Source organism: Lithobates pipiens, unplaced genomic scaffold (genome assembly GCF_037356315.1).
Source record: "Lithobates pipiens isolate NorthernLeopardFrog02 unplaced genomic scaffold, aLitPip1_a1.2 Scaffold_22, whole genome shotgun sequence".
NCBI classification, from domain to species: Eukaryota; Metazoa; Chordata; class Amphibia; order Anura; family Ranidae; genus Lithobates; species Lithobates pipiens.
This window is the reverse complement of record NW_027507784.1, coordinates 179,751,532-179,773,446: the sequence shown is the minus strand read 5'-3', so window position 1 is coordinate 179,773,446 and position 21,915 is coordinate 179,751,532. Positions and strand designations below refer to the sequence as shown.

The window sequence follows — 21,915 nt, the reverse complement described above, 5'->3', positions numbered from 1 at the left end:
GTGGAAGGGATGGCTCGAGGTTCCGGGGCTAGCCCCCCACCAACTTATACAGGACAGACTTTTACAGGGCTGAATGTGGGTCCAGGGGCATGTGCATGGAGGTACATAGACACTCTTGATCTCGTCATGGGGCTAATTCTATGTCTCTCCCTCACCCGGCATTTGTGGGGGGTGTGAGGAGAAACCAGCAGGACTGGGTGGAGGGATGCTGGACGTTGTGCATAACATTGTACTTATATAGTTGTCTCAAAATGCAATATGGTCTCAGAGAGAATGACACTTTTGTTTCTATTCCTGGTTTATTTTTCTTATTTTTCTGTTTCAATGACATTTCCTATGTCTCAGCGGTCTACAAACCGGGTCAATTTGTACTTTGTATTCCCAGTATACCTTTAGCTGTAAAAACCAATGCTGCTGTACGACTGTATTTTCTATCTATGTTTGGTTTGTACCATATATGTTTTGCAATAAAAACTTATTTGATTTAAAAAAAAAAACATCACTTGATGGAGATTATAAAATCCCTCCAACAGAGATCTGTGGAGGATAGAATAAAGAAGGAGTTTTGCCCCTGCGGTGAGGGACTCTGCATTTTCCTCCCCCAACCCCAGGGATGTGAAAGATAGTATCGTATGTGGTGACAAAAATAACAGAATATCGTAAATCATGAATAATATGCAGAAACAAACAGATACATAACCACTAACCACTAAACAACTTGCATTCTTCTAACAAAATTCTACTAGTGTTAGGCCAGCTTTAGCTTTGCATTGCTACTAGCCTGGTAAAACAGAGTGCAACCATGACAGAATTCACAGGATATTATGTTTTATTTTTTTCTAAACTGAGCACTCCAGAAGCTGTTTGCCTTTCGACTCTATGCAAGAATGTCTATACTGCCTGCTGCATATGCAAAGATGTACAGCAGAGCTCGGTTACCGAAAGAGTCCCGCGGCTCATGCATCACACCCACTGCGCACACATGGAGTTGGCCGGACACGCACGCAAAAACCACGACCAAGAAAGTCTGTAAAATTCTCTGTCGTTGCACGTGTACAGCAAATCACCAGTGCGTGCACAGATGTGCTGACGGGCTCCGTCCCGGACCAGAAGGCTGGGCAGAGCCAGTGGGTACATCTGCACATGCGCTATTGTTAGAGTCCAGATGTGGAGCCCGACTTGTAGGAGGAGACCTCTCTTACAGCGCTGGTTCAGGAGCCACTGGAATGGGAACAGCGGTCTCGAGAGCACAGTGGGTAGGAGGGCCTGCTGGATAGGGCCGCTGGAGCTGGTAGAAGAGCGGAGATCCCTCTGAAGGCTGAGTGGACTGCGGTTTGCTGGAAGCAGGCAGTAGCTTCAGAAGCCGAAGATTGGAACTGGCAGCAGGCTGGAGAAGAGTCAGACGGTCCGGGTCAGAAGGTAAGCAGACTGGTGGTAACGGAAGGCAGAAGAGGTGTCGGTAAGCAGGCAGAGGTCGGCAACGGAATCACAAGCAGAAGGGGTTTCGAGGTCAGGCAGGCCGGGTCGGGATTGGAGAAGGCAGAGAGTCAAGCAAGCCGGGTCGATAACGGTAGCAGGTAATCAGGTTCAGGATCAGGTATTCAAAGGTAACCGGGTTCAGGATCAGATATTCAGACACACGGAAGCTGAGACGAAACAGCGCCGCACCGGCGCACTTGAGGGTCCTTTAAACGCTCAGTGGCGGGAAGGAGCGCACGCACGCCACGCACGACCACGTGAACGAGCGCGCATACGAATCGCCACTCGCGAACGTGCACACTAACGCGTAAACGAACGCGTACGCGAACGCGTACGCGAACGCGCAGAAGACACACGCCGACGCCTGTGTGCACGCAGCTGTACCTGTCTATTGCTGGTAAGTTCCTGACATTGCCCCCTCCCAAGGGGCAGCCTCCGGATGCCCAACAGGTTCCTCTTTTCTGGATGAGCAGACAAGTATGTGTGAATTAACCGCCTGGCATGGATATTGCTGTTCGGTTCCCAGGAATTGTTCTCTGGCCCAAATCCCTTCCATTTGATCAGAAATTGGATGCGTCCCTGTCTTTTTCTGCAATCGAGGATGGCCTCCACCTCGTACTCCTCATTTCCATCCACTAAGATGGGTTCTGGAGGTCTAGTTCCTCTATCAGGAAAGGGATCAGGGGTGGCAGGTCTCAGCAGTGACACATGGAACACAGGATGAATCCTAAGCGACTCAGGCAGGGTTAGCTCGTAGGAAACTTCATTAATTTTCCTCTTAACCGGAAATGGTCCCATAAATTTAGGTGCAAGTTTCCTGGAGGGACAAGCCATTTTAATGTTATTGGTAGAAAGCCATACCTGGTCGCCAGGTTGTAGGATCAGTTCCCCTCTTCTTCTCCGGTCAAAGGCTCTCTTACTGTCTGCCTGGGCCTTGGCCACTGCTTCCTGCAACACCCGGTTATTGTGGCTGAGGAAATCCACTGTCTTCTGGACCGCTGGAACTGAGGTTTCTGGAAGAAAATCAGGCAAAAAGGTTAAATGAAAGCCATAATTGGCGAAAAAAGGGGACTGACCGGTGGCCGAATGACAAGCATTATTGTAGGCAAATTCTGCCAAAGGCAGCAGGGACACCCAATCATTCTGTACGAATGATGTGAAGCACCTAATGTACTGCTCAAGAGTCTGGTTGGTCCTTTCTGTCTGCCCATTAGTTTGGGGATGATAGGCCGAGGACAGTGCCAGCTCAATTTTCAGGATCTCGCACAGGGCCCTCCAGAAGCGTGAGGTGAACTGCACTCCTCTGTCGGAGACTATATTCGCTGGAATCCCGTGTAGCCTCACAATCTCCTTAATGAACACGTGGGCAGTCTCCACAGCAGATGGGGTGCCTTTTAAGGGTGAGAAGTGGGCCATCTTGGATAGCCGGTCTACAACCACAAAAATAGTTGAACATCCCTCAGAACATGGAAGCTCGACAATAAAGTCCATACTAATCATTCTCCAGGGTCTGTCGGGTACAGGTAGGGGTTTCAGCAGTCCCCAAGCCCGGTTCCTGGGTGTCTTGTTCTGGATACAGACGGGGCAAGAGCTGATGTACTTTTCGCAAAAGTCCTTCAAATTGGGCCACCAGAACGTGCGTTGTACCAGATCAAGGGTCTTGCGGACCCCAAAGTGGCCTGCCAGTGGGTGGTCATGAAGAAGGGACAGCACCTTAACTCGGACATTCTTGGGGACAAAAATTTGACTTCCCCTCCAGAACAAGCCATCTCTGGACATTAAGGTGATTCCGGGGGGTCTAGAGGAGTCAGAGGATGCTTCTCTGATCAGAGAGAGGAGGTCAGGCTGTAAAAGTAAAAAATTCCCGGCAGGTAAGATGGTGTCAGGAACAGATGAGTCCTTGGGATTGTCATACATCCGTGACAGCGCATCCGGTTTCACGTTCTTCGATCCGGCCGGTACGTGATGTGAAAGGAGAAACGTGAAAAGAACAGGGCCCAGCGGGCTTGTCGGGGTCTCAGTCGCTTGGCAGACCGTAGATATTCTAAGTTCTTGTGGTCTGTGTATATTAGTACCGGGTGAGCAGCGCCCTCCAATAGGTATCTCCACTCCTCCAAGGCGGCCTTAATGGCGAGCAACTCTCGGTCGCCTACGTCGTAATTCTTCTCCGTGGAAGAGAGTTTCCTGGAGAAGAACCCCACGGGATGCATTAGGTCCTTGTTGCCTTGACGTTGGGAGATGACCGCTCCTACGGCCACTTCAGAGGCGTCTACCTCGAGGATGAAGGGTAGAGACGGGTCCGGATGGCTGAGAATTGGGGCGGACGTGAAGAGTTTTTTAAGTCTTTCGAAAGCACTCTGGGCCTCCTGAGTCCAGCAGAAGCGGAAGTTTTGTCTGGTCAGTTGCGTGATGGGCGCAATTATAGCTGAAAAGTCTCTTATGAACTTTCTATAAAAGTTCGCAAAACCGATGAAGCGTTGTACACCCTTCTTATCCAAAGGCGCTGGCCAATCTAGTACAGCAGACACCTTTTGGGGATCCATCCTGATGCCCGTTGGGGAGATCACTAGTCCCAGGAATCGGATGCTCTGTAACTCAAATTCGCATTTCTCAGCCTTTGCGTAGAGTCGGTGCTGGCGAAGGCGGTCTAGGACTTTACGGACGTGTTCTCGATGCTGATCAAGAGAGTTGGAAAATATTAAAATGTCGTCCAGGTAGACAATCACGAACACGTCGAGGAAATCCTTAAACACGTCATTGATTAGGTGTTGAAATGTGGCCGGGGCGTTGCAGAGCCCAAAGGGCATCACTAAATATTCATAATGACCGAATCGGGTCCGGAAGGCTGTTTTCCATTCATGCCCGGCCTGGATGCGAACTAGGTTATACGCTCCCCTTAGATCCAACTTGGTGAATATTTTAGCGGATCTCAGTCTCTGGAAGAGTTCGGGTATCAAGGGTAAGGGGTAGCGGTTCTTAACCGTAATCTTGTTTAAGTCTCTATAGTCCACACATGGACGGAGGGACTGATCTTTTTTAGTGACAAAAAAGATTCCAGCTCCTGCTGGGGAAGTTGAAGGACGGATAAACCCCTTCTCTAGGTTTTCGTCCAAGTAGGTCTTCAATGCCCCCTGCTCCTTTTCTGATAAAGGGAATATGCGTCCGAAAGGAATCTCGGCCCCAGGGAGTAGCTCGATCGGACAATCATAGGGACGATGGGGAGGCAGAGTGTCTGCTCCCTTTTTACTGAACACATCAATAAAGTCATGGTAGTGCTTGGGCACAGTCTGCAGTAGGTCTTGATCAGAGTCTAAACATAAAAGGGTGGCGGAAGGCTTGGTGGAATCTGTTAGGCAGTGTTTCAAGCAATAGGAAGATGGAAATGTGACTTCTCTGGTAACCCAATTGATGTAGGGGTTGTGGGCTTGGAGCCAGGGTATGCCCAGAATGATCGGAAACATTGGAGAGGAGATGACATCCAACGTCAGAAATTCCTTGTGTTGAGAGGAGATAGTGACAGGTAGAGGGAGAGTATCTTGAATTACCTTTCCAGAACTGATGCTAGACCCATCGGCCAGAAAAACTGAGAGTTCATGAGCCTTGCCTCGTAACGGGATGCCCTGTCGGCCCGCAAAGGTGGAGTCTATGAAGCAGCGGCATGCCCCGGAGTCAATGATAGCGTTGACTGTCACCGTCCTTCCTTGAAGCTGTAGTGAGAGAGGAACAGCAAGGTGGGTTGAATTGGCAGTCAATGCAGAGAGACTGGTAGAAGCAGAAGGTAGACACTTACTTGTCTTGACAGGGCAATTAAAGACATAGTGACCCGAACCACCGCAGTAGAGGCAGAGATTCTGCTGCCGGCGACGTGCACGCTCTTCTGGAAGCAAAGCGGGGCGCAGTAGTCCTAATTGCATGGGCTCGGAGGTGTCAGGAGCCGTACAGGGCGGAATAGGACTGGACGGAGGTACATAGCGAGAAGCAGGCATTGGGGCTCTCGCTGTCATCCAGACTGGACGGGCTTGCTGGGCGGAGCGCTCTGATCTTCGCTCCCTGAGACGGCGATCAATCTGGATTGTCAAGGAGATCAGGGCCTCCAGGGTTTCTGGTATACCGACTCGAGCCAGTTCATCCTTAAGTCCTTCGGATAACCCCATGCGAAATTGATGCCTTAAAGCCGCATCATTCCATTCCGTGTCTGCGCTCCAGCGTCGAAAGTCCGAGACATAATCCTCAGCCGGTCTGCGGCCCTGCTGGAGCGCAAACAGAGCAGATTCAGCCGTGGCAGTCTTTTGGGGGTCCTCGTAAAGCTGGGCCATGGCCTCAAAGAAGGATTGCAGAGAGAAGGTTGCGACTGAATCTCCTTCAAGTAAACGGTGGGCCCAGGTCTGCGGTTCACCTTGTAGGAGGGAGATTACAAATCCTACCTTCGTGGCTTCCAGGGAGAAAGTCCGTGGTTGTAGGGCAAAATAGAGTTGACAAGCGTTCCGAAAAGCCCGAAATTTGGTTCGATCCCCAGAAAACCTTTCCGGAATGGGTACCCTTGGTTCAGGTGGAAGCATGACAACGGATGGTGAGGCGACGGGCTGTGCTGATAGGGAGGACGGAGCAGGGGCCACGTGACCAGTATCTGTAAGGTCCTGGACCTGTCCTTCAAGCCTGGCGTAGCTATCTTGAAGCGATTTTACCGCTTGGGTAAGGGCCGACAGGTGCGTGCAGATCTCCTTCATGGGAGAGGTCTCTCCTGCGGGCTCAGTCATGGCTGTTTCGTACTGTTAGAGTCCAGATGTGGAGCCCGACTTGTAGGAGGAGACCTCTCTTACAGCGCTGGTTCAGGAGCCGCTGGAATGGGAACAGCGGTCTCGAGAGCACAGTGGGTAGGAGGGCCTGCTGGATAGGGCCGCTGGAGCTGGTAGAAGAGCGGAGATCCCTCTGAAGGCTGAGTGGACTGCGGTTTGCTGGAAGCAGGCAGTAGCTTCAGAAGCCGAAGATTGGAACTGGCAGCAGGCTGGAGAAGAGTCAGACGGTCCGGGTCAGAAGGTAAGCAGACTGGTGGTAACGGAAGGCAGAAGAGGTGTCGGTAAGCAGGCAGAGGTCGGCAACGGAATCACAAGCAGAAGGGGTTTCGAGGTCAGGCAGGCCGGGTCGGGATTGGAGAAGGCAGAGAAGTCAAGCAAGCCGGGTCGATAACGGTAGCAGGTAATCAGGTTCAGGATCAGGTATTCAAAGGTAACCGGGTTCAGGATCAGATATTCAGACACACGGAAGCTGAGACGAAACAGCGCCGCACCGGCGCACTTGAGGGTCCTTTAAACGCTCAGTGGCGGGAAGGAGCGCACGCACGCCACGCACGACCACGTGAACGAGCGCGCGTACGAATCGCCACTCGCGAACGTGCACACTAACGCGTAAACAAACGCGTACGCGCAGAAGACACACGCCGACGCCTGTGTGCACGCAGCTGTACCTGTCTATTGCTGGTAAGTTCCTGACAGCTATAATGGTGGCTGCGGGGAGAAAGGAATCACTTGGAAGGTTCTTCTTTTAGAGATGAATTTCACTCCCTCCCCCCTTACATGTTATCCAGGTTAACCACTTCAGCCCCGGAAGATTTTACCGCCTTCCTGACCAGAGCATTTTTTGCGATTTGGCACAGCGTCGCTTTAACTGACAATTGCGCATTGTACCCAAACAAAATTGACAGCCTTCCTTTTTTTCCCCACAAATAGAGCTTTATTTTGGTGGTATTTGATCACCTCTGCGGTTTTTATTTTTTGTGCTATAAACAAAAAGAGAGTGACAATTTTGAAGAAAAAAACAAACAATATTTTTTATTTTTTGCTATAATAAATATCCCCAAAAAATATATATAAAAAAAACAAATTTCTTTCTCAGTTTAGGCCGATATGTATTGTTTTACATATTTTTGGTAAAATAAAATCATAATAAGTGTATATTGATTGGTTTGCACAAAATTTATAGCGTCTACAAAATAGGGGATAGATTTAGGGCATTTTTATTATTCTTTTTTTTTTTTACTAGTAATGACAGTGATCTGCAATTTTTATCGGAACTGCGACAGATCGGACACTTTTGACACTATTTTGGGACCATTGACATTTATACAGTGATCAGATCTAAAAATAGCCACAGATTATTGTGTAAATGTCACTGGCAGGGAAGGGGTTAAACACTAGGGGGCGATCAAGGAGTTAAATGTGTTCCCTCAGCGTGTTCTAACTGTAGGGGGGATGGGCTACCTAGGACATGACAGAGATCACTGCTCCCGATGACGGGGCAGTAGATCCCTGTCATATCACTAGGCAGAACAGGGAAATGTCTTGTTTACATTTCCACATTCTGCCCCTCCTCACCGTGATCATGGCCCTCGGCGGACATCGAGTCCGCGATACCCGTTGGACATGCTCCCATGGTGTGCGCACGCCTGCTAACCTGGGATTACGAAGGGACGTAACCCATAACCCGTAACGAAGGGACGTGCCAACGTACATCGGCTTGCGGTGGCCGGGAAGTGGTTAAACAAAAGAGAAAAAAAAAACCTTCTATTTATAATTTTAAAATGTTCTATTTTTATTGTAAATGTGGTACATACAAAATACAACACTGAATATTACTGACAACCTCGGCATAGATATCAGATGATGTCGATATCACTGAAACACGCAATAGAAATGGCAAAGACAGATACTGGTGATAATGGTGATGGGCTTGATGAATGTCTTTTGAAAGTAGTTTACAATTTTGTTTGCTTTTACCATTTGATTGGAGTAAATGGACTTTACCCAATGAAAAGAAATTCATTAGTTCGGAATTTAAATTCGAATTTTCTTATTGCTGCAGTTGAAAATTAATGTCAGTTTAAACTGGCTAAAGCTGGTCATAGATGCATCGAATCTGGGCCCGTTCAGCAGAGAACTTATGAGATTCGATCCATCTGTGGGGAGGCTGGTTGCACCCAAGTTGAACCATTGATCTAAAGTTTAAGCTTTAGCTGCCAGCAGTAACCATTGTGCTCTGCCAGCCAGGAAGGCTCCATGCCAACAGAACACAATACCGCTGCGGCAGGGATTCCTTCATCAATATTGACTGTGTTGATGGGGAAATCCAAGTGTTTTTCTTTCTTTCCACTGGTGGAAGAAGGAAAGAAACTCTCATAATCTATGGACTGGTTAATGATTCCAGAATTGAACAAATGATCTTAAAGTGAAAATATGTGAATGAAAATCTACTAGTGTGTACCCAGCTTTATCCATGGCTTAATTAAAAACATGATAGTACAAACTACTATAAATGAATTTAAGTGTAAATAATATTTGCAATTATTTTTTTCAGGATAACTTCCAGGAAGACCCAGTACACATGGCGATGATCATATACAACTGCCTAAAAGAAGAAACTAAAATCTTGGCCAATGCGCGTTCATTTTCTCAGGTATTTTTTTACCTGAAATTAGGTAAAATCATTTTGTTTCCAATATATTGGTAAATTTCAGGTAATGCAGGTGTCTAATAGAGAGTGATTATAAGGAAAATCATTTCACTAGTACTTAGAAAATCATCTTCATTAGTATCTAAAAAATCACTGTTTATATTATAGAGTTTAACCACTTGCTTACTGGGCACTTAAACCCCCCTCAGTCCCAGACCAATTTTCAGCTTTCAGCGCTGATGCACTTTGAATGACAATTGCGCGGGCATACAACACTGTACACAAATGACATTTTTATCATTTTTTTCCCACAAATAGAGCTTTCTTTTGGTGGTATTTAGTTACAGCTCGGAGTTTTATTTTTTGCTAAACAAACAAAAAAAGATGCAAAAAATAAAAAATAAATAAATCATGTTTTAATAGTTTGTTATAAAATTTTGCAAACGGGTCATTTTTCTCCTTCATTGAAGTGCGCTGATTAGGCGGCACTGATGGCTGCATTGGTGGGCACTGATGGGCTGCATTGGTGGGCACTGATGGGCTGCATTGGTGGGCACTGATAGGCTGCACTGGTGGGCACTGATAGGCATAGTTAAGGCGGCACTAATAGGCACAGATAAGGCGGCACCGATGGGCACAGATAAGGCGGCACTGATGGGCAAAGATAAGATGGCATGGATGGGTGGCACGGATAAGTGGCACGGATGGGTGGCACGGATGGGCACTGATAGGTACCACTGATAGATGGGACTGATGGGCACTGATAGGTGGCACTGATAGGTGGCTCTGATAGGTGGCACTGCTGGGCACTGATGGGCGGCACTGCTGGGCACTGATGGGCGGCACTGCTGGGCACTGATGGGCGGCACTGGGTCGCAGCACCTTTGAGGCAGATTGTGGGCACTGTGGGTGGCACTGTTGGTGGCACTGCTGGATGGCACTGTGGGTGGCATTGTGGGTGGCACTGTAGGTGGCACTGTGGGCACTATGGGCACTGATGGGGGGCACTTACTTTTATTCAGGATGGCACGGCGGTGGGCAGGTGGGCACTGGCAGGGGGCAGGTGGTCAGCTTTATTGCTGGCCGTGATCGGGACTGATGTCCCGATCACGGCCGCCGGTGATCGGCTTTTCTTTTCTCTCCTCGCGCTGTCAGCGCGAGGAGGAATAATAGCCGATTACCGGCTCCGTTCTATCACATGATCAGCTGTCATTGGCTGACAGCTAATCACGTGATAAGGGGTCGGGATCGACCCCTTGCACGGATCGGTGATCAGGCGAGTCTCACGGACTCGCCGATCACAGAGCGCGCCGCGCGCGCCCCTCAGGGGGCGCGCAGGCCGCTCGTATCCGGGACGACGTCAATAGACGTCGTCCCGGAAATGTAGGTCCGCTCTAATGCCGTCATTTGGCAATAGCGCGGATCTGTAGTGGTTAATTACTGTGTACCTGCAGTATTGAGCATTGATTTTTTTCACTGTGGAACACCAAAAAAGTCTTTGCTAGTGGAACAGATAGGTCACCACAATCTTACCTTAATGCTATTAATATAGCATCTTATCTTATTAACTGTTATTGATCTTTATTTGACTGATCAGTTTTAATTAATACTGAATTATGTTTAGTAATGGATGACAAGTTCGTACATAACCAATGCATACAGTACATCCGGAAAGTATTCACAACGCTTCACTTTTTCCACATTTTGTTATGTTACAGTCTTATTCCAAAATGGATTCAATTCATTATTTTCCTCAAAATTCTACAAACCATACCCCAAAATGACAACATAAGTTTGTTTGAAATATTTTCAAATGTATTAAAAATCAAAAGCGAAAAAAAAATCACATGTAAATAAGTATTCACAGCGTTTGCTTAATACTTTGTTGAAGCACCTGTGGCCCCAATTATAGCCTCAAGTCCTTTTTGAGTATGATGCTACAAGCTTGGCACACCTATTTCTCTTATATTCACCAACCGACACAGCTCCTCTCTGTAACTAAATGGGTTTGTTAGCCTGCCACTAGGAGAACTAGGCAAAATTGTAACACAATACACAGAACTGTCACTAGCACCCTGTGCTAACAAACCCCCCTGTTGCCCCAGCAGCCTCAGTTTTATTTTGCCTAGTGAAGGAGAATGACCTAGGAACCCTGCGGGCCCTTCGGGGGCCACCTCACCTCCTCTTCTCTCCCACATCCCTATCTTCCCTCCTTCCCTCCCCCAGGGGGGAGGGGGTGGCTGCATGTGTCTGCTGTGCGGTGTGTGTATGGGGATCGCTGGGTCTCTCACCTGTAGGGGGTCTGTGCGGCTAGCGATGGTCCTGGTCCCGGTGAGGGAGGTCCCAAAAATTTGTCTGGGAGGTATTTTTGCTGGTTGGAGGCAGCGCTGTTCTATAATTTCTCTGTCTGGCGGCCATTTTGGCTGAGGGCAGAGCAGGTTCCCCTTGTGAGCCTCAGCGGCCATTTTCTATGAGATTTTCCTATTAGTAGCATTGGCGGCCATTTTTTTGAAGCCCGAGCGCTCTTTTTACCGCAGCTCTCTTGTGACAGCATACCATGTGCTATCACATGCTGTTTCCTGTGTTCCCTGTTTATACAGGACGCTGGATGGCCATTTCCTGAACGCTGGTGCAAGCTCTGCAGATCGTTTCACCGCTCTTTTCTACAGCTGCTGCAGACACACTTTCTTCACTGCCCCCCGTCCTCTGGGGAGAGCTCTGATGCAGACTCGGGCCCTGCTGCGGCTGGTGACCCCTGCTCTGACCCCAAATGAGGCTGACCAGGACCATTCGGGCAGCGAGGATGATTCCCCGTCCGGGCGCAACAAAGCGCTGGTTGGAGCACTTATCACAGCTGTGTGTGATACCCTGAAGATCCAGGAGCCAGGGGATCCCTCTGCTGATGTATCGCCCCCCTTTGGGTCCAGCAAGCCAGCACGTTCACCTAAGGTGTTCCCATATTTGACCTATTTTGACAAGTTCATCTACAGGGAATGGGGTCGACTGCAAAGGACCTTTTCGGTCCCCAAAAACATGGCGGTGCATTACCCCTTTGAGGAAAGCCTTCTCAAGAAATGGTCGGCTTCTCCGGTCGTGGACCCCCCCAGTATCTAGGTTAAATAAAGTAACCACGATCCCGGTTGAGGGGACTCCTGCATTCAAGGATCCCGCGGACAAGAAGGCCGAGGCAGTGGCTCGTTCCTTCTTTACGGTTGGGGGGTCAGCCGTGCGACCTGTACTGGCATCTGCACTGGTGTCGCAGACACTGACTGAGTGGGCAAAGCTTTTGCACTGTGAATTGGGAGAGCAACAGGCCTCCCCTGTCTGCGTGGAACTAGCAGACCAATTAGTGCAAGGCCTTAAGTACGTTTGTGTCGTGGCCCTGGATACTCTCCCTCTGTTATCCAGGGCTTCAGTGTCAGCTGTGGTGCTGAGGCGCCTGATTTGGCTAAAATGCTGGTCTGCTGATCAGGCATCCAAGAAAGCCCTCGTTGGATGACATTATTAAAAATGCCACGGGTGGTAAGAGTACACTACTCCCACAGGCCAGGAAGGCTAAGGAGCCACGCCGCAGGCAATGGCCCTCTTTTTCCGCTCACAAGCGGCTTTTTCGTCCGCACGGTGCTTCGACGAAACGTCCCCAGCCCGACAGGACGCCCATGGATAGTCAAAAGCGTCCCTGGAACCGCAAGCCTAACAAGCCTGCGAACAAAGGTGCTACCGCATTAAGGTTTGCCCCCACCACATCTCGGGTGGGGGGTCGCCTTCGGGAGTTTGCAGCCCGGTGGACCTCCCGGTTATCCGACCAATGGGTCTGCGACCTGATTTCCACAGGCTACAAGAGTTTCTCTCTTGGCCGCCAAACATATTCTTCCCCTTCAGCATACCCGCATCCCCGCTTTGCCGGGAGGCCCTGTTAGGGGTCGGTGAGGGACTTGCTGAATCAGGGGGTGATTGTACCAGTTCCGGAATCGGAACGCTTCCAGGGTTTATACTCAAATCTGTTTGTGGTTCCCAAGAAGGAAGAGGTACATCCCATCTTGGACTTAAAAGCCCTCAATCACTTTGTAAAAGTGCAGAGGTTCAGAATGGAATCAGTTCGCTCAGTAGTCGCTGCACTCCATCAAGGGGACTCCCTGGCGTCCTTGGACATCCAGGATGCGTACCTGCACATACCCATATGCCTTCGGCATCAAAAATGTCTGCGTTTGACAGCCCACTACCAATTTGTGGCTCTTCCTTTTGGCCTGGCATCAGCCCCCCGAGTCTTTACCAAAGTACTGGCTCCGGTATTGGCGTTGCTGCGACAATGCGGGATCGCGATCGTGGGTTACCTAGATGATCTCCTCCTGAGAGCATCTTCCGCCTCAGAATTAGAGGAGGATGTGGCGATCACCATGCAGACCCTGCGAGAATTTGGGTGGCTGTTGAACCTAAGGAAGTCGGTGATTGTACTGACCCAGCGTCTGGAGTACCTATTGGACTCCAGGGAAGCGAGAGTCTTTCTCCCTTCAGACAAATTTCAGACTCTCAGATCTGCGGTCAAACTACTGATGAACCGCAAGTGGTCGTCGCTCCGCTTTTGCATGCGAGTACTGGGACTCATGGTAGCCTCCTTCGAGGCAGTACCTTATGCCCAGTTCCACACCAGAGTCCTGCAGAAGGAGATTTTGACAAAATGGGACAAATCTCCGTTGTCCCTGGATCGGCAGATCCAGGTGAGCCAGCCAGTCAGGGACTCTCTGATCTGGTGGCTGAGGTCCCCGGTGATCACTACGGACGCCAGTCTATCCGGCTGGGGTGGAGTGATGGGAATTCATTCGGCGCAGGGCCTCTGGTCGACGGAAGAATCCGAGTTACCGATCAGTCTGCTCGAATTGAGAGCGATCAGGCTGTGCCTCCACACGTGGTCGATGTGTCTTCAAGGGCGTCCGATAAGGATACAGTCAAACGTGGGCTCCGTGGGATCAGTACCAGCTGATCTACGCCTTTCCTCCGCTAAAACTGTTACCACGACTGCTGCGCAGAGTGGAAGCCGAGGGGATTCCAGTAATCCTGGTGGCCCCAGATTGGCCTCATCGGCCCTGGTTTGCAGACCTGGTGCGTCTGGTGGCAGACGCTCCCTGGCGGCTGCCGCTGCGGGAGGACCTCCTGTCTCCAGGTCCAATCTTTCACCTTGCTTTAACGGCATGGCTATTGAGAGCCAGGTGCTGAGGAACTGAGGTCTGTCGGACTCGGTGATTCCAACTATGTTGAGGGCACGAAAATTTTCTTCACGGAAGATATACTGTCATGGTTATGCAATAGAGTTCGTCTGCTTACCCGTCTGCATGTGTTCATTTCTAGAGACCAGCCGAGCTTCACCTGACTGCTTTTATATCCTTCCTCTGGCATGGCTCCACCCTAGCTCCTATCAGACAACTCTATATTAACCTTTGCACTGCTAGCCTATCCTGCTGATCAACCTTTGTGTGTTAGCTTCCTGTTTCCTGTTGTGTGCTCTGCTACTGTTTTCCGTTACCGACTTTGGCATGTTTTGACTATCCCTGTTTGCCTGTGACCCTGACCTTTTGGTGTGTACCCGACTATTCTTGTCTGCTTGCGGCCCCGACCTTGGCTTGTCCCTCATCATCCCTATCCTCCTGTTGCCTACTGTGGGTGTGAGCTGGGGGACCCTGGGGGTCGCGACCTGGAGCCAGTTGCAGCCAAGTCCATCCTCACCACTCAAGGCTCTGGTGAACACCTGCTGGCTCTTAGACTCCGCGCCCCAGGGAATCTCACGCTCTAACCCCAGTGGGATTTGTCCCCCGTCTGCAGCAGTCAGCCGTAGGGTCCACAACCTTGCGGTGCACCCCTAACCCTAAGGGGTGCATCTGTCACCTGGGCTCTAGGTGACCTGACATATACCATCGTACCTGGAAGGCCTACATCTCCATGTGTGAGGAGAAAGGATGGCATCCGCGTTCCTTTTCTTTATCCAGGATCCTGCTGTTTCTGCAGAAAGGTGTAGACCAGAAGTTGGCGTTGAGCACCATTAAGGGTCAAATTTCAGCCCTGGCTGTCTTTTTTCAGTGACCCCTGGCTTCTCATTCTTTAGTGAGTACCTTTTTTCAGGGGGTACGACATGTGGTCCCTCTGGTGCATCCACCGTTCCCCCTGTGGGATTTGAACTTGGTGTAGTTGGCGCTTCAAAAGCCGCCGTTTGAGAATATCAGAGAGATTCCCTTGTTGACCCTTTCACAGAAAGTGGTCTTTCTAGTGGCCACCACATCGGCCAGGAGGGTTTCGGGAATTGTCGGCCTTGTCCTGCAAGTCGCTTTATCTGGTCATCCACAGGGATAAGGTGGTGTTGCGTCCGCAACCGTCCTTTCTACCGAAGGTGGTCTCGGCCTTTCATATCAATGAGGACATTGTTTTACCATTGTTGTGTCCTAAGCCGAAGCACCCCAAAGAGGTGGCCCTTTACGCTCTCGACGTGGTTAGGGCTCTAAAAGTGTATTTGTCTGCCACAGCTCCCTTTCGGAAGTCAGACTCGCTGTTTGTTTCGTGACTGGTCCAAAGAAGGGTATGGCGGTCTCGTCTGCCACCATTTCCAGGTGGATCAGACAGATTGTAGTACAAGCCTACGCCTTGAAGGGGCAGGTGCCCCCCTTTCCAGTCAAGGCCCACTCTACAAGGGCAATCGGAACGTCTTGGGCCTTCCGACACCAAGCGTCGGTCACTCAGGTGTGTAAGGCGGCGACCTGGTCGTGTGTCCATACATTTACCAAGTTCTACAAAGTAGACGAAAGTGCATCGACTGATGCCTGTTTTGGCCGCAAAGTTTTGCAGGCGGCCGTGTAGTTGCAATTGAGATTTTTTCCTGGTTTTTCGATAAAAACGCATTACTGTTTGTTAATGCACTGTTGCATTACTTCCGCACAAAGGTTGCGTTGTTGGGGATCTCTCCTGTTGAGAATACCCGGTTATATGGCGGTGTGTTTTTCTGTACACTGCTGTTTTTTTGTGGGTTTAGTTTCACTAGTTCCCACTTGCCGTGGTGAATGAAGTTTTAATGCTGTTTTTTCCCATCCCTCGTTTGGCACTGCTTGGGGATGTCCCATTTAGTTACAGAGAGGAGCTGTGTCGGTCGGTGAATATAAGAGAAAATAGGATTTTTGTACTCACCGTAAAATCCTTTTCTCTGTAATTCACCGACCGACACAGCACCCACCCCTCCTTTTCTCTACGTTATACTGCTTGTTGACGTACTGAGGCTGTTGGGGCAGCAGGGAGGTTTGTTAGCACAGGGTCCGCCCCCTGGGCGGTACTGACAGTTCTGTGTATTGTGTTACAATTTTGCCTAGTTCTCCTAGTGGCAGGCTAACAAACCCATTTAGTTACAGAGAAGAGCTGTGTCGGTCGGTGAATTACAGAGAAAAGGATTTTACAGTGAGTACAAAAATCCTATTTTTTGGGCCGTTTCTCCCCTTCTTTTTTTGCATGACCTTTCAAGCTCCATCAGGTTTATGGGAAGCTTCGGTACACAGCCATTTTCAAATCTTTCCAGAGATGTTCATTTGAGTTCAAGTCTGGGCCACTCAAAAACATTCACAGAGTTGTCCCGTAGCCACTGCTTTGTTATCTTGGCTGTGTGCTTAGTGTGGTTGTCCTGTTGGAATGTGAACATTTGCCCGAGTCTGAGGTCCAGGGTGCTCTGGAGCAGGTTTTCATCAAGGATGTCCCTGTACAATGCTGCATTCATCTTTCCCTTGATCCTAATTAGTCTCCTAGTTCCTGCCACTGAAAAACATCCCCACAGCATAATGCTGCCACCATCATGCTTCACTGTAGGTATTGGACAGGTGATGAGCCATTCCTGATTTCCTCTAGACATGACGCTTGCCATTCATTCCAAAGAGTTCAATCTGTCAGAGTGACCACTGGGTTCTTGGTCACCTCCCTGACTAAAGCCTCATACACACGGTACGATTGTTGGCGTACCGAGCGCCTGATTTTTGTAAAAAGGGCGTGTGCCAGGATCTTGTCTTGCATATTAACGTTACACAATTGCCGTGCCACAAACAGGAACATAGTGACGTACTACGAGGAATTTCGTCTGTTGAGGTCCACCCTTTGGGCCCCTTCTTCTAATTTCGTGTTTGGTGAGCATTGATTCCGAACATGCGTGTTTGTACTTTTGACTTTTGTGTAATGGATTTGTGTACTGACCATATAAAAATCTGACGTCAAGCTGTTGTCTGCTGAAAATTTACTAGCATGCCATCCAACATTTGTTGGCTGAAAGTTGGACAGCAATTGTCAAAAGGAGTGTACTAACGGTAATATTTTAGGACAACAGTCTGTCAACAGACAATCCCCTGCCAACAATCGTACCGTGTCTATGAGGCTATGAGGCTTAAGGCCCTTGTCCCCAATCGCTTAGTTTGGCTGGGCAACATACTCTAGGAAGTGTCCAGGGGGTTCTAAACTTCTTCCATTTACGGATGATGGAGGCCACTGTGCTCATTGGGACCTTCAATGCTGCAAACGTTTTTCTGTACCCTTCCCTAGTCCCATCTAGTTCAACCGATGAGAGCATTTGGTCTGAAAATACAACCGTGTGTATGCTCCATCGGACTTTTGCTGGCCGAATTCCTGCCAGCAAGAGATTGAGAGCAGGTTCTCAATTTTTCGGTTGGAAAAAGTTCCGATCGGAAATTCCAATTGTCTGTACAAATTACGACGTACAAAATTCCTACGCATGCTCGGAAACAATTCGACGCATACTCGAAAGCATTGAACTTAATTTTCTCGGCTCACCGTAGTGTTGTACATCACTGCGTTCTTGACGGTCGAAAGTTCAGTGAACTTTTGTGTGATGCAAGCAAAGCTTGAGCGGAACTCCTTCGGGAAAAAAACATCCAAGTTTTTTCCGACGGAAAATCCGCTTGTGTGTACGGGGCATAACACTGAGAACCGATTGATCAAAAACAGCCGATCGCTCAGTTCTCAGGGCTCCCTGAGCATAGACCTGGTGACTGTCAGTCACCGCTGTCTGCACTGGGGTGGGGACGAGGTGAGAGCGGGTGGCTCAGCCTCTCAGCGACTTGCTGAGTCCTGACTTCATTGTCACAATCTTGCCCGAGCCTGCACTGGCTCTGTGATGTCAGCTGACAGCGTGCTTCAGCCCGTTGTCTGCTGAAAACGGGTCACAGAAGTGCAAAATGAACTGCACTCCTGTGATCCACAGGTGAAGTACAGCCAAACAAGCTTTGGCTGTACTTCTCATTTAAGTTCTTAATTACAGGGTCTCTTTAAATACTTTATTTTTTTAACATATTTTTATTTATTTTACATTCCAAGGCTCCATTTAATTTATACAATCATGTGCAGTTGAAATAAATAGGGGTTTATTTTTCAAATGTTTTTGAACATATTTTAATTCTTTTAGTAGATCTGGCTTTTTGTGTGAAGTCAATTATCTAATTATGTGTAGATGAAACAAGTAAACAAGAATTTGCTTTACACATAATTGGATAATTGAAGTGAATATTCTCAATTCATTTATCAAATCAGCGTCCCTGTTTCTTTTGTATAATAAGTGACTTTGTCTGACTTTTGTACCTGATTTATTTTTTAGCATGGTAACTATTTTTCACGTTTTTTGCAGAATCAGATTGGTAATACACAAAACACAGTTATGATGGACAAGCACAGAGAGCTTGATAAGAAGGTCGCAGAAATAAAAAACAGAGCTCTGGTGAGTTGTGTATATGTCTATGTGGGGTGCAGAATCAGTTACGATATTGAAATATATTATAATTATAAGAGAATTTTTCCTTTTTGCCTCTTAAATTTACGTTACAAAATGTATTGATCTATTTTTGAATAATTTTTGTAAAATAATATAAAGGCTGGACTCATTTTTTGACCTGTGCTCTTGTACGATAGATATAATCATACTGGTTGAGTATTTTATCATGGGTCAGATTGCCAAACAGTGAACCACAAAGTGAACCAAGAGTGTGTGATGCAGAATTAATAATGAACCCCATTGCATGTAGTGGATAAAATGATCCTGTCACACAGATAAATAGAAAATAGTAGTGTTAAAGTGTATCCAAAAACATTTAAGATATTGCATTTTACTAGTCCTAAGAAGTACAGAAATTAGAACTACTAACAGGACACCTTCCTTTCTCATCTCTATAGGGGGCAGGTGTCCTATAGTTCACTTTGAGAAACTGGGCAGGGCAGATGACATTGACATTTTAGAGCAGGAAGATAGGAGCTCAGTTGATTTCTTCCAGGATCAGCATGCTTTTTTGCACACATATATATATAACAGCTATAACAAAACTTTCCCAATGGTGTATTCACAGAGGAACTGAATTAACAATTAACTTGTAAATGCTGTCTATAACATCATACATATTCACATTCGCAGTTCGGGTCCACTGTGACACCACAACATATAAGAAGTCCATTGTTTGCATGCAATTGAAAACAGCTTTATTAGAGATCAAACATTTGACTTGTCATACTTTCTACTGAATGTATTCCCGAATTAGGAAAAGATTAAAGTGGATGTAAACCCTCTCCTATAACCTGTGAAGTCAACAGCATCAGATGATCCACAGAGATGAAACAAATCTCCCTACATAAGTTTTATTTATATCTGCTGTCTTCAGTTTTATATACTGTTTAGATTTAGAACATCGTGTTAGATTTTCTTTCTTCCTGTTTCAGCTGTGGGAGTGAAGTCTTGGCATACACTCTGTGACAGCTGATTTGGGGAACCCACACCCACTCCACAAAGGCAGAGGAAGGAAGGAATGTGTAGAGCTCTGCTTTGAATAGACCAGCTGTCTGATAATTTATTTAAAGCACCTAACCTGCCAAAAAATTCTAGCTGCTTTTATCTCCCATCTCTGAGAACTTGTCAAACGTTATCATGCTGATAACAGAAGAACGGAACACATGACTTAGGACTTTGGAAAGAGATAAGTAAACACTACAGATATAGGTGCCTAGGTCAAATTTCATGAATCACGTTTACATCCATTTTAAGGTATAATGCCTCCATTGTGTGACAATTGGCTGCTGTGTAATAAATAAGGCAGTATCTACTTCCGGGTCTGTGTTAAGCGTAGTACACTCTATTCGTTTTTTTTAGTTGACTGAAAAAACTGTCAGCTCCAGTCACAGCCACTGTACGAACTATCCAACGTTAGTACAGTGATCTCCCCCGCTGAGCTGTTGTGTTCTGATGGGGGGACGTGCCAGAACATACCTATCGGCGCTCTAAGCCATTAACTGGGAGCATTGATCGCCCGACTGCTGGTTTTCCAGCATGCTCATCCAACATGCACGGGCCAAATGTTGATCGTTTTTCTATTGAACTGCCCGATTTTGGACAACATTTGGCCCGTGTAGGGGGCTTAAGTTTTACCATGTCAATTATTATTTCCTAAGTTCTAGTGACAGTGATAACTAAGATATTATTTATAGGAATCTGACAGGGGTAAATAGAGTATTATCTATTTGAAATTTTTGGGCTACGTGTTTTACAGAAAAGATTTCTATCATTTGTAGGAACTAGAACAAGAAGTCAAAAATTTGGAGGAATTACAAGATGAATATGACTTCAAATATAAAACTATACAAAGCAGAGGTGAGAACTTGGCTAATCCAGTCTGTTTAACCATTAAAAATATGGAAATAGGCTAAATCTGTTTCTAATTTATTAAAAAAGTGAAGTGCTTCAAACAGTGGGGGTTATTTACTAAAGTGGAGGTGTGCAAGATCTGGTGCAGCTCTGCATAGAAACCAATCAACTTCCAAGTTTTATTGCCAAAGCTTAACTGAACAAGCTGAAGTTAGAAGCTGATTGGCTACCTTGCACAGCTGTGCCAGATTCTGAGCGCACCAGTTGTAGTAAATCTCCCCCAGTGCCACTGAACCCACTGGAGGCCCCCCATAACCGGAGAACAGAGGAACTGTCTAAATTTCAGTTTATTCTTATTACTCTTATACTTACCGCTACAAAACAGGTGATCGCCAAAGCATGGCTCTCAAAATACCTACCATTTCTGGTCAAATCTCAAGTACATTGGACCCTACTTAACAAAAATCTGCTGCTAATTTTCAGGGCAACATGTCCAAATTCCACCGGGTATGGGAGCTGTGGGTGTGTACATTTCTTCCACACAGCTTGGATCAACCTCTATTGGAGTTATACATCATAGTGTGCTTGGGCCCAAGAATGACGTTATCCCCTCTGACTGATCCACCCCCTCCCCCACCCCAATCCTTCTCCCTTTTCATCTTACTCATTTGGTCTCACTTCTTTTATTACTTCCTCCTCTTTTCCTTCTGTTTTCTGGTTCCCTCTAGTTTTGTATGACATTTGCAAAATCTCCACTGAACCACATGGCACTCACATTGGAACTCCCATTAATTATGTTTGGGAATAACGTGGTTTAGAATTTGCTCTACAATGCACTGTACAGTTTTGTGCAATTTTTATGGTACTGACAATTGTCATTTATACAAAAACCTCTGCTTTGTTTTTACATACGGTATGTCTCTGTCAATCTCTTTCGAAAAACTCAATAAAAACTTATTGAACAAGGAAGAAAAAAGTGAAGTGCTTTGCTGAGTATTTCACCTTAGATGCCAATTTAACCTGAGTTGAAACAATAGTAAGAAGTATATGTTTGAAGTTACTGAGGCATCTTGCAACCATGCTAGCCTTAACCAGAAGTCCAAAAAGTTAGTAAACCTAAAAAAAAAAAAAAAAAAAAAGTTACTTTTTTTATCTTTGTATTAAACATCTTTTTGAAGTGTGTGTGTGTGTTTGTGAATGAGTGTGTGTGTGTGTGTGTGTTTTTAATGCTTGAAATTTTGATTATAATTGTAGCTTTAGAACCTTACCTCGAATGTCTTCAGTTTTATTCAGATCCTTAAAGGAGAAGTCCAGCCAAAGCTCGTTTGGCTGTACTTCTC

At 47.2% G+C, this 21,915-nt stretch overlaps 1 protein-coding gene across 1 annotated transcript in view; it reads left to right on the top strand.

The window, feature by feature from the left end:
- Positions 1 to 21,915, top strand: part of STAT1 (signal transducer and activator of transcription 1) — a 137,671-nt gene that overhangs the window by 41,899 nt on the left and 73,857 nt on the right. Inside the window, exons 4-6 of the mRNA XM_077448694.1 lie at positions 8,830 to 8,928; positions 18,578 to 18,667; positions 20,503 to 20,581. Coding sequence (XP_077304820.1) covers positions 8,830 to 8,928; positions 18,578 to 18,667; positions 20,503 to 20,581 — 268 coding nt within the window. The remainder of the gene's footprint in view (positions 1 to 8,829; positions 8,929 to 18,577; positions 18,668 to 20,502; positions 20,582 to 21,915) is intronic.